The 13,544-nt window shown below is 35.7% G+C and overlaps 1 protein-coding gene across 3 annotated transcripts in view; it reads right to left on the minus strand.

Moving 5' to 3' along the window:
• PDCD10 (programmed cell death 10) overlaps positions 1 to 13,544 on the minus strand; it is a 51,568-nt gene that overhangs the window by 613 nt on the left and 37,411 nt on the right. For all 3 annotated transcript variants that reach the window (XM_032173952.1, XM_032173955.2, XM_032173953.2), the window contains 4 exons: positions 12,820 to 12,937; positions 11,402 to 11,528; positions 3,107 to 3,185; positions 2,726 to 2,808 (listed from right to left, as the gene is read on the minus strand). In XM_032173952.1, the coding sequence (XP_032029843.1) occupies positions 2,726 to 2,808; positions 3,107 to 3,185; positions 11,402 to 11,528; positions 12,820 to 12,937 (407 nt within the window). The remainder of the gene's footprint in view (positions 1 to 2,725; positions 2,809 to 3,106; positions 3,186 to 11,401; positions 11,529 to 12,819; positions 12,938 to 13,544) is intronic.

Here is a 13,544-nt window from a genome sequence, read left to right on the forward strand (position 1 = left end):
ATTCTAATTTAGGATGTAATAGTCTTGCATCATTTTAAACTATCTAGTAATTACTGCCCCCTGGTGGTTCTGACTGGTAATAAAATGTTGGAGGACTGCTAATGATAGGTGGCGCCTCAACAACCCAGTTCATTTATAGGTGGAACAAGTTAACTGGCCAAAAGGAGGATTCAGATGCGGTCTCCAGCTGTGGTTTCATAAAAGTTAACAAGTAAAATCTAACAAAGTATCATAATCTCAAAATCTGTAATTAATGGGCATCATACTCAAGAAAAAGTTAATTATTTCTAATCTGATTCATCCCAATCTCTTATCTCCTTAAAGAAAGGTAGAAATTCTAAACCACAAACTACTACAAACTACTTTTACTATAAACATACTTTTAAAACAAAATAATCACGCAGTTTCAAAATCTGGGAGCTGACAACATATAAAAATATATTCTTTAAAATTGGCTTTGAGCTAGACCACATTCTCCTAATGGCTCATCTTCATGCAGCTGGGATTCAGAGATGATGCCCTAGTCCCATTGTGTGGCCTCAACAGTTTCCTAGTATCACATCTAGCATGTATCTGCATCCTAGACATTTCTCAAAAGAGAAGGCCCAGGGACTGGACCCGGTGGCTCACACCTGTAATCCCAGCACTTTGGGAGGCCAAGGTGGGCGGATCATGAGGTCTCTTGGAGTGTGAGACCAGCCTGGCCAACATGGTGAAACCTTGTCTCTACTAAAAATACAAAAATTAGCTGGGCATGGTGGCATGTGTCTATAATCCCAGCTCAGGAGGCTGAGGCAGGAGAACTGCTTGAATTCAGGAGCTGGAGGTCACAGTGAGCCCAGATCCAGCCTGGGCAACAGAGCAAGACTCTGTCTCCAAAAAAAAAAAAAAAAGAGAGAAGGGCCAGGAAGAAATAGCTGAATCAATGCAAATCCATCCCCCTACTAAAAGATGGCCTACAGATCAGGTTCTATCAACAATTTTCTGTTTTGAGGAAACAGGTATAAAACTCAAGCACATTACTGACACACAAAGAACTGGAATTTTAAAAAGCTGCTGAATGCAGAGAAAGTAGCAGCAAGGACACTGAATCCATATGCAGAGTAAATAATTTCAATTAATTAATGAAAATTAGGCTCTAAATTAATGTCTACCTTTTGTTGTGCTTATTCCATAATAGTAATTAAAATCAGAAATAATAATCCCATCATGTAAATTATTATTTTAATGTGTTTTTGATTATTTGAGCTTAGCATAAATCAAGAAAAAGCAAATAAAAGTTTATTTTCAAAACACAAATGCCAGCTTATTAAACTAAGTCATCAAGGAGCATTTCCCTTAGACAAACCTGTGTGTGGAACACCACCACAAAACAAATAACAAAATTTAGCTCGATATCTCTAATTCACAATATAAATGTAAATACTTCAACCTGTTTGAACTGTTAAAAATGACTCTGAAAATTAACAGAATTCTATCTAATGTTTTTTTATCATTTTTAAATATTACTAAAATAATTCTGTAATGATGTGACATGAATATAGAGATCTTAAAACCTGAATAGCAGGACGGCATGACTGAGGTCTCTATTTACTTTTCTGACTTTAAGCACTGTTAAAAAATAATCTTGTTCAAAAAATTCTCACATTTGACTTGAAGTGCAAGTAACTACCTACATGGCCAGACTTTCCATCAGTTTATACATTATACATATGCATGTATGTATGTTAAAATGTATAAAATCTCTTGGTTTTCTATAGTGCATCACAACCAATTATATGTAAATTAAAAAATAATATCCAATTTACATTTTAGTATATTTCCTATTTTATAGAATGATGCTGTGAAAGCCTCTTTCCAGGACAGTGGGTCAAAAACCTTACAGCACTTTAAAAACATCTGAGGCACTTTTACAAAACATCTAAACCCTGACTCCACTCCCAGCCAACTGAATCAGAATCTCTGCAGGTGGGGCCTAGGCAGTGGGAATTTTTTAAAAACTGTCCTCAAGTGACTCTAATGCACAGAAAGGACTGACAACTATTGCTTTAACTTTAGTGCAGTAGTTCTCAATAGACCTGTAATGTCAGTATCATCTGAAAATTTCTAAGAAATGCAAATTCTTGGGCTCCATCCTAGACCTACGGAATCAGAAATTCTAGAAGTGGGACCCTCGAACAATTTGCAATTTGACTGTAACAAGTCCTCCAGATGACTCTGATGCCACTAAAGTTTGAGAACCACTGTTTCAGGAGTGTTTAAAGTAGGCCAATGAACTAAAATTGCTTTTACATTTTCAAATGGTTAAAAAAAAATCAAAAGAAGAATATTACATGACAGGTAAAAATTATTTCAAGATACTGAAATTTGAATTTTGTATGAAGTTTTATTAAAACACAGTCACACCCCCTTGTTTGTACAGTGTCTATGGCTTGTTTCTGTACTACAACAGCAGAGATGGGTGGATAATGGCAACAGGCCCACCAAATCTAACATATTTACTATCTGACTCTTTTCAGAAAACGTCTGATAACTCCTGTTCTAGAAAGGAGTTATGGCTAGATTAGCAACCATTCATTTTCTATTGTTAACGGTCTGCCTTCATTATCAGTTGCCTGGAGTACTAATAATAAAGTAAAAGGGCTTAATTTATGTGGTTTTCATATCATATAAAACCACATAATCTATTTAATTTTAAAAGTAAAGGATAAATTACAGTACTTACTTGCCATCTTTAAAATACGTTTTCAGAGTATCACTGAAACTTTTGGAGTATTTTACAAATTCTTTCTTTTGGTGTTCAAGTGCCTACAGCCACAAAATATAATAAGAAATAAAGTACTAAATAAGAGAAATAATCACAAAAGCCAAAGGCAAGGACAAGAGATTATACAGGATATGGGATGCACTTTATATGAATATTACTAATAAGCAATCGTGGAGTATTTACTTTTAAATAAAAAGGCATATTTAAATTCAAGAATAAACTCAATGGTTAATGACACAAAACTATTTCCAACACTCAATCTTATTTTTAAGTCAATAAAACAACTAGGCATAAACCAACATCTAGGATGTCAACTAGCAAGGCTTCTACTAAACGTACCCTGCGGTTCTGGTATTGATATTTCTTGAAGACATTATTCACTGTATCAAGAAGTTCTTTTATTGCACTAGCTATATCCCTGTTGGGAAAAGAATAAAGAATATCAGCTACATTAGAAAGAAATTTGTGAGAGAAAAGAACATCAGCTACATTTGAAAGAAATTAAGCACACTCTTAATCTAATCACAGTACACTCTTAATTATGGTTAAGTGCAATCAGTTCAAGAACAGCTAGCCTTTTCGGCTAGCTAGTTGGAGTGGGGATTTTAGTCTGTACCCTTCTGTAATCCTGATTCTCTTGCACTGCTGACCAAAGGTTGCCAACCAAAACCAGCTTTCTCAAATCAATCGCATTTCATTAAGCGTTCCTTACTCAAATTTATAAAAAGATAAACATTATCTATGCCTGTCTTTTCCCATTTTAAAATTTTTCTTAGCTCTGGCTAATGTAGCTATATTCAAGCTACCATGTTCTCTACTTTTTGTTATTTGAACAAGGAACAATTTTATAATATTCTGCATTACATATAATTCAATTCTGTGTTTAACAATGCTGTATGCTAGATACCTATTAGTTTTGATGTTTAACATAAAATATTTCCTCCTCAGAAAATATTCCTCTCCCCTGAGGAAATATTCCTCCTCCTTTACTTTTTTATAGACACTTTTAGCTTCTATCTAGCAACCAAATATCCTCCTCTTTCAAACACTTGCTGTCAGTCACTATTCCCTTTGGAAAATATAATATTTAAATTACTGGGGGAGACAACATCACAATATTCTTCGACTTTAACCTTCCCAGCAATCATCCTTTGACTATATATGCATCATCACCTCCCTCCCCTTTCTAAAGAAAAAAAAGGAAATCAGTAATTCTCATTTGAGTTGTTCTTCCTATCCATGCACCACTTTTTCTGAACTTTTTTTTTGCTTTTCTATCTAGCCCCTTTCGATTTCCACATTTTAACCTCATAGCAATTTTTTTTCTGCCAAATTGAACTTTATGTAATTCTGCATTCTCAAATAGTCTCACATTCTCTACGACAAACCTTCTTTTTCACAGCCATTCTCTTAGCTGTTAGTCACAACAAAAACTTCAAATGCAACTGTGAAGAGATGAATAAGATGGAAATCTGCACCATCCTAAACATAATATTTTATTACTAATACTAATTACAAATGCCAGATTTCAGTTATTTCCTACCTAAAACATTTCAACATTCCTATTTCAAGGAGAAAAAACCTCAGTGTCCAGGTTTCTGTGTGCATGTGGGTGTTTCCCAGCATATTTTTCAGTAAATAAGCATGTAGAAATTTTAAGAATTAAAAGCATACAGAATTTTGATATTTTTTTAAGAAGTATTTTAGAGTACTCTGAAGTAGTAATTACATTTTCATTGATTATTTCAATAATATTTTACTTATTACCTCTCTCAGGTCAAACACTGGTATTGGGCTGAAACACTGAAACATTACATATTCAAGTAGGACAGTAAGTCTTACGTAAATGTTATCTGTCTAATTTTTTTTTGCCTCTGGTTTAGTAACAGCAGTTTTTAATTAGATAACTATTCCTTTCATTTATGGCTTAAGTAAGTTGAATCTCTGTATATTGGTGTGATGGACATAAACCCACCATTGTTTAACAAAATGCTGTCATAGGACTATTCTGTGAGAAAAATTACAATTTCAACAAATAAAAAATGTCAAATCTCCAAAATTGCAAGCTTCTCCAAATCCACAATGGAGTTATTTAAAATGGAATATAATGGAGCAAATTACATAGTGATCAGACAGAAGTATATAGTCTCACTTTGTAGTATATTTCAATATTCTGATAAAGAGGAATAGAATGTGTTTCCGGGGCTAGTCATCAAGATGAACGTATGTTTCATATACAATAACAATGGCTAGATTCTACGAGTCAAAAGAGTGGGTCTGAAACATGTTGCCTCATGCACCTAGGGAGACAAAAAGACAAGGGGAGGAGAAGGGAGGGTTTTGATGGACAAAAAAAGAGAGACCTGCTGATAAATACTGAAATCTCTATTTTAAAAGGGGATGGGGGGAGGCGCAACTCCTCAGGTGACTGCTGATGAGTCAGGTTTGAAAACTTGGAGCTAAGGTTTAATGCCTTATTGGAACAGAGCTCTCTGTCAACCAACGCCATTTATTCCTAAGCCTCTGTTTGGACACGAGGCAAAAGACTGTTAAATGCCTACCAAATTGTAGAAAAAATGTTCTCTAGAAACAATCTGCAGCAATGTATGTCAAATATTATGTTATACATATGTACACAGAAAAGTATTTTCATTTATGGCACCAAGGTGTGCACATAGGGAAGCTAAATTATATTAGTAACTACCAGAAAGTTTGTTTCCTACGACAGAAAATACCAGCACAAAAAAACCACTACAGACAACTAACCAGATAAAGAACTGAGAAAAAACTTGAGGGTAAAATAAATATCACATAATTAATGAATGCAACTTCATGCAGATGAATTCTGTGATAAGAGGCAGATAGTTTGAGTAAAAGAAGGAACTTAGCAATTTGCACCAACCTAATAGGGCAGCTTTGCGAAACATACACTGAAAGGCAAAGGCTTCAGATGAAATGTAAACATACATCTTATCAAAAAACTGCATGGAAAAGTAGAGTTTCTAATCGTGCCACCCAAATTTGCATGATACGTATTTATCCAAATATGCTAATGAAAGGGAATCCCTGTGCTTTATGCTGAGTTTGGTTTAGACGGGAAAACTCTGAAAAAAATCTATTCTGAACCCTTCATGAAAACTCCTAACTTAAAACAAACCTTGCTGAATTTTAGCCTAAGAATATGCAAATGCAGATTACAAACAGTAAATAAATGCCTGGCTTTTTTATTTTGGTCTGTTAAATCACGAGTTTCCACTAGTTTTCCATTAGTTGAGATGTACTGGACTTCAAAAAAAATACAGATTAATTTTATAACATATTTGCATAGCTCAAATGTACTCATGCACACACATTCATTGATCAAAAGGCCTTTTAAAATATTTGCTGGATCATTTTTCCTAATCAACTCCATTGAGAAAAGGGAGGAAAATCCTCATTTCACAATGCTATTATAGCATGTACTGTTGAATGTATGCTAGGTTCTGTGCTAGGCACTTCATGTACATCATTTCTTTCAATTCTCACAAGTCATTACCATCATTTTCAGAGGCACAAACTAAAATGACAGAAGTTAAGCAACTTATATCCAAGGTTACATAGCTAAATGTTGGAATGGAGATTCAAACCTAGGTCTGCTAATATATTCAAAATTGCCTGAATATTTATTAGCTGCCAGGATTCTTTTTTACTTGTACTTTGATACAATCTATAGCATTACCTATAGTACTTGGTGTAATACGTATATGACATACGCTTATTGAAAAATGTTGCTAAAATGAATAAAGGGGATAACTACCTTAGATATAAGAAAGTAAAATATCGGAGAAACGCCTGAAGAAGAAATCATTTTCTATTTTGGTGCAATTTTATCCACTAATTTGTCAATTAATAGTGGTAAGAACATACATGAAAATGTACCAATATATGACAGTGATACAAATAATTATACTTTACCCTATCTATGCTGTTCATATGCGGCTGAATTTTAGTCTCAGAAATAACATACATATCAACAAACTTGCCAGGGCAAATTATCCCTCCTCAAATGGTTAGGAAGTAAATTTTCATTGCCACCACTACTCTTAATTCAATTGTGCTAAATTAGTACACTCTAGAAAACAGAACTGAAGTATTATTACTCCCTCATAAAGGAAACAACACCCTAAAGAAAGCCTCTGTCAGTGACTATGGACAAGACTCTTAAGCTCAATTTCCTTATGACTAAAATGTGCTGTTAATAATGTGGTTTTCAAACTGCAGCTCCCTAGAGTCACAGATGGTTTAGCAGAGATGTCTCAGGGACTCTGTAGGGGGAAAGAGGATGTCAAAGTGACAGGATGAGGGCTCTGGGCCTACATTTCTATCCCAGCTTCAACCACAATACTGTTATCTCTCTCACGTACTGGCATTCTATGTTAAAATATCCTTTTTCACACTTCTTTCAAATGGCAGAAACTCTATTTTTCAATCTCCAGATTACATCAACATTGGAAGTCTATGATTGGGAAACAGCAGTGAACACCTGGCATTAGATTGCCTGGGTTCAAATCCAGCTCTACCACTTAATAGGTAAGTTCTGTGGCCTTACCTAATTTTCTGTGCCTGCTTCAATTTCCTCACTTGTTACTGGGTTGTTGTGATAAGCAAATATATGTAAAGTGATTAAAATAGTGCTTAGCATATAATAAGTCCTATATAAATGATTGCTATTAAGATGACATTGATTGGCTGAGCGCAGTGGCTCACGCCTGTAATCCCAGCACTTTGGGAGGCCGAGGCGGGTGGATCACGACGTCAGGAGATCGAGACCACGGTGAAACCCCGTCTCTACTAAAAATACAAAAAATTAGCCGGGCACGGTGGCGGGCGCCTGTAGTTCCAGCTACTCCGGAGGCTGAGGCAGAAGAATGGCATGAACCCGGCAGGCGGAGCTTGCAGTGTGCCAAGATCGCGCCACTGCACTCCAGCCTGGGCGACAGAGTGAGACTCCGTCTCAAAAAAAAAAAAAAAAAAAAAGATGACATTGATTATATAAACCTATTTCAATGATCTGAAGCAAAATCTGCTGCAAATATTATTTTAAATGTCAAATCTTCATAGAAATGTATCATGGCTCATCAACAAGTACACGATTATCAAAGCAAACAAAAACTTACCAAATTATTTGAAAACTTTAGAAATAAATAGTCTAAACAACCAAGTTTGGGATCACTGACAATTTATCCTTTTACAGGCCAAACATGTTTACTTTAACTATACAGGGTGAGTATCCCTTAAACAAAATGCTTGAGACCAGAAGTCTTTAGACCCGGGGATGAAGCCCAAGTATAAACATGAAATTCATTTATGTTTCATAAAGTGCATCATATATGCATATATTTTGTGCGTACAACAAAGTTTTGATTGTGTTTTGACTACAACCCATCCATCACATGAGGTCAGACGTGGAATTTTCCACTTATGGTGTCGTGTCATGGTGCTCAAAAAGTTTTGGATTTTGAAACATTTAGAATTTGATATTCAAATTAGGGATGCTCAACTTGTACCAGATTAAAAATAAAACTCCATAAACAGTTGATTACCTTCCTCCTTCACATATTAAAAGTAGAAATGGAAGCTGGGGCTTTCCTATAGGAAAGGTAAAATACAAAACCCTTAGGCCGGGCGCGTTGGCTCACACCTGTAAATCCCAGCACTTTGGGAGGCCAAGGCAGGCAGATCACAAGGTCAAGAGATCGAGAACATCCTGGCTAACACAGTGAAACCCTATCTCTACTAAAAATACAAAAAATTAGCCAGGCATGGTGACGGGCGCCTGTAGTCCCAGCTACTTGGGAGGCTGAGGCAGGAGAGTGGCATGAACCCGGGAGGCGGAGCTTGCAGTGAGCCGAGATGGCACCACTGCACTCCAGCCTGGGCGACAGAGCAAGACTCCGTCTCAAAAACAAAAACAAAACAAACAAACAAAAAAACCCTTAGTGTTTGTCGCTTGTGACACAGACTTTGGCTATTCAATTAAAAGCCTTTTTTATATTCCTGGCCCTTAATTATTGTCAAAGAGTAGGGTCATTCCTTGATAGCTGGGTTGCATACCTATCACGAACCATTATTTTCTATGGGACATATTCTCTTCATGTGACTCAGAGTATCCAAACTAGCTAGGTATCCAAACAAGCTAAAATAGCATTTCTCAATGTGAATGACAAAGAATACTATTTTCAAAAGATGAATGTTTTCTTTTTCTTTCATAATTGAGATTTCATCAGTTGTGTTGAGGATCAGTACATAGACATTTCAACTTGTACACAATTCTGAACACATGTACTGCAAAATCTAAAAAGCCACATATCATTATTATTCTTTAAAGTTATTCCAGTGACTTTCCAGCTTACAATTGAGGCAAAATTTCCTTAAAAGGCTATCAAGTACCAGTACCTTCAAACGTTGATAAACTGTCACATACGTCCCACCAATTCGCAATTTAATAGCATATACACTATATACTTTAATCTTTCATAGCAGATTAACAAAGTTATTAGAAAAACAGGACTACCATGACCAAAGATGCTACAGAGTGCACACAATTCTGATAGGGAGAGCCAGGCTCAAGGAGTGGTTTGCCCAAGGAAACAATTCCACTAAAAAACAACATGAAGAGAAGAAGTAATTTAAGGCCAGGTGTGGTGGCTCACTCCTGTAATCTCAACACTTTGGGAGGCCAAGGCAGGAGGATCACTTGAGCTCAAAGGTTAGAGACCAGCTTGGGCAATGTAGGGAGACGTGGTATCTACTAAAAATTAAAAAAAAAAAAAAAGAAAAAGAAATTAGCTTGCTGTGGTGGTGTACACCAGTAGTCCTAGCTACTCTGGAGGCTGAGGTGGAAGGACTGCTTGAGCCCAGGAGGTTGAGGGTGCAGTAAGTTATGATCAAACCACTGCAGTCCAGCCTGGGTGACAGGGTGACAGAGTGAAGTAATTAAAAATGTTCAAGACATTAAATGCAGGACTGTGACTCCACTTTGCCATTTAGTGTGCTTTATATTATGGGATATAAAAACTAACCACCCATCTATGGAATGTTAAGCTGACACCCATAACAGTCAAGGCTTCCCATAATTCAATATCCAACATTATTTTCTCATTGTACCAAAAAATAACCAGCAAATTAAATTATTTCACCTCTTTAAAAAAAAAAAAAAAAAAGCATTTACACTTAAAAAATGGGATGTGGTGGAATTCCCTCCTTAAATGTTTCTAGAGCTGCCAAAAAACATTAGAGCTACTAAAAAACATGCATTTACAACATAGTTGATAAAAATATTCCCCTGGATTATGTAAGAAGAGAGACGGGGAACCACTGATAAGACATGGTATGCGATATTAATCAGACTGGGCTTCTTTCTCTCCTGCTTCAGAGGCTGGACTCTCTTCAGTTTTAGTATTTCTGTTTTCTGTAGGTAAATCTTTATTCTTAGCCACTTTGGCTTATTTTCACTTTGCTACTCTTTTCTCTTTTGTTTGCACTTTTTTGCCTGAAGATTTATCCTTTCCTGCTACCTTTTGGGGCTTCAATTTCCACTACTGAAAGAGCAGGTTTAGCTGACAACCACATCAATCTCCTTTTGGGCTCTTCCTTCACTGTCCTATCAGCTGAGCTGACCGTCCTCTTGGGCATCCTGGAAGTGGGGAAGGCGCATATCAGATGCATGTGGGCCATGGCATGCTGAGGGCCTTCACGAAGCTGGGCTGCCTGGCTGCTGCCACTCCTCCCACTGCCCAAGCTCGAAAAGATGAATGTTACTATTTATTCCAAGTGAGTCTCCTTAGGTTCTTCAAAGTTACCACATATGTCACAGCCTCTTCCAGAAAAAGACCTGTGCTAAATCTTTTCTTCCCAGCAATATCTACCTATGGTTTCACCAAAACCATGCATTGATAGTGACACTGCCAAGTATTCCCAGCTTTCTTTGTTTTTTATCCACTGAGGCTGAAGAAAATTATCAGACTCTCTAGTTTAAAGATACTTATGTAGGGATTATGTTTTCACTCAATCCCCTACCCTGTCACCCCTCACTGTACTCCAGAAGAGAGTGTCCCTGGTCTGAGAACTACTGCTCTAGGATGACCCTTCTGGCTGCTGCTCACCAGCCAGCCTTACGGCCCCATGCGTAATCTTGGTCTTATTTAACCTATATTCCGCAAAAGCAAGGATTTAGAGGCTATTTGGTCAGTCTTAGAAAACACTACTCATGCCTAAGAGTACATTACTTACCTTAATGACTGCTGCCATTTCTGAAATAAAAACAATTTTGGTATCTCTTACTACCAATCTCTAGGATATATCCAGTTTCTCTATTCATTTATCTGACATTTATATCTTCCCATCATTTATGTAGTTCAAACTACATTCCAGTTTACGCACATTTCACTATTGTTTTTAAATTAAACATTCTAAAAAATGTTGTACTCTGAAACCAAATGCCATAAAGTTAATAAAATGTGGTATTTAAAAATTTGAGATTTTATTTCAAATAAGCATTTCAAGTTAATGTCATACCAAAATTTAAAAATGTAGATGAGTAGTTCCTTGGAAGTACTTTTAAGAAAAGAAGAAACAAAACAAATAATTGCTTACTTGATTGTCTGCAGAAACCTCACTCTGTCATTGATCTCATCTGGGATCTTACTGAGAATTTGTTTAAGTGCTCGTGCCTTTTCGTTTAGGTCTTGGAATTCTGGCTCTGGTCGTTCAATCATATACTCTGATAAAATAAATACATAATAAAAAACATCCTGTGACTCTCTGCCCAATTCATCACATCTAAGAATTTCCAATGTTGGTCAAAGGCAGGTGGGGGAAGTGAAAGGCCAGATAATCAGGAAAGACAAGGTTGCAAAGCAGAATTCATTAGCGTTCAACTTAGTCCAGTAACAACAGCAGGGCTCCCTTCAAGTAAAGTATCACAAAAAGAAAGAATAAATATTTTCAATTTGGGATAAAAGGAAATCCCATGAAATCTTAAAAAAAAAAACAAAAAAAAACAGATTTAAAAGGGAGGCTTAAGTTCATCACTACTCTGACATTACATTTCCCAAGGAAACCTTAAATTAAATAATGAGTGTCATAACTAGTGCAAAGGTAATATATACTTGCCAATTAGAAAGATTAAAAATTTAAAACCCCTATATTTAATATACATTGCTTCATTATATTAAAACCCCAAATAATCTAATAAAATCTTCTACACATTCTTGAAATCTCACTTAAAAACAAAAGCACCAGCACAAATCCAACACACGAGCTGGGATCACAGAACACCAATTTTGGAAAGGAGACTTCACCAGATTCACTGTAGACTTGGAAGCATTACAACTCTATCAGTTCATCAATATATTATGGCCTAATGGGCTGCAAATGCTCAACTCTAAATAATGATAAGGGCTTTCTTATAATCATGGAATCAGTTAAAATACCTGCTTTTTGTTCTTCCTTAATAATTATGGGAAATTATATGTCCACATTTTTCTAAATTAGTGGGAAAACTGCTACTGAACTTAAGTAAAACCAATGTCTAAATAATTTCAAGTAAAAAAAATAAGAAAAGCAAAAAGGATGGTTATATTGTTCTCTTAAATCTGTGCTTGAAAAATAGATGCTGTACTAAAGTTAAAAAAACAACCAAACAAAAACCTCACTACTTTCAAACTGTTGTTTGCTTAAAGTCAACATATTCCAAATAGCTTATCTTTTAGTAAAACTGAAACTCACCAAACATAAAGGGGGGAAAAATTAAAGCATGCAGCATAAACAAAGTTCAAGTAATTAAATCTCACAAATATAAAAAGCAAGAAAAACCATTTTTCTATTTTATCTACATTAGCTTCCACTATCACCACCACCACCACCACCACCACCACCACCACCACCATCATCAAGTGAAGGGAGGGAGGGAAAACAGTAGGGAAGGAAGATCCTTTAGTCAAATAGTAATGATTTAGAGGAAGTGCTATTCAACAATTGCATAACTTAAACAAGGTTCTTCTGTCTGTTACCTTCTACATCATCAGCTGCCATACGAAGAAGGGACTCCGTGAAGTTAACTTCTACACTTTTTTTCTCTAAAATTTTCATAATGATGTCTTGTGTGAGACCTGGATTTTCTTTTTCAGCCTATAATAAACAGAAAACTAGTTTTGAAATACAGATAAGGAATCAACATTTTAAAGCCAAAGTTTAATTGTTTAGAATCTGCTGGGAACGTCTTACACTGATAACTTTTAAGGGCAGAAATCTTTGTAAAGCAGGTGTCATGATAGCATTCACTAAGGCTTTGTTAGAGGTTGTGCACCCGACTCTTTACTACGACTAAGGTTCCATTTTCCATCTGAACAGAAAGAACTTAGTATTTTCTACTCTTCTTTGTACTCTTTTGCAATTGAACTAATAACAGATAGAAATAAGGATTATATATGTTTTAGTAATCCATCAAATTGCTATTCTCATTACTTTAAATATCTTGAGAATTTAAGCTTTTTTTAATGTGCTAATACCGCAACTCAAGGATCAAGTAATAACTCATCTGACTAGTGTTTTGCATATTCTTTCCATTTATATTTAGAGAATGCCAGGAAAAACAAAAAAGGATTTATTTTGAAGGTTTTACTGAACCTATATAATAATACCTTAACTATTTTCCCACACAATGATTTTCATTTCCTATTTTATTTTTGTAGCAAGAATATTTCCTTCACTGGTTTCTAGAATATCATTAAACCTT

Source organism: Hylobates moloch, unplaced genomic scaffold (assembly GCF_009828535.3).
Source record: "Hylobates moloch isolate HMO894 unplaced genomic scaffold, HMol_V3 SCAFFOLD_13, whole genome shotgun sequence".
Taxonomy (NCBI): domain Eukaryota; kingdom Metazoa; phylum Chordata; class Mammalia; order Primates; family Hylobatidae; genus Hylobates; species Hylobates moloch.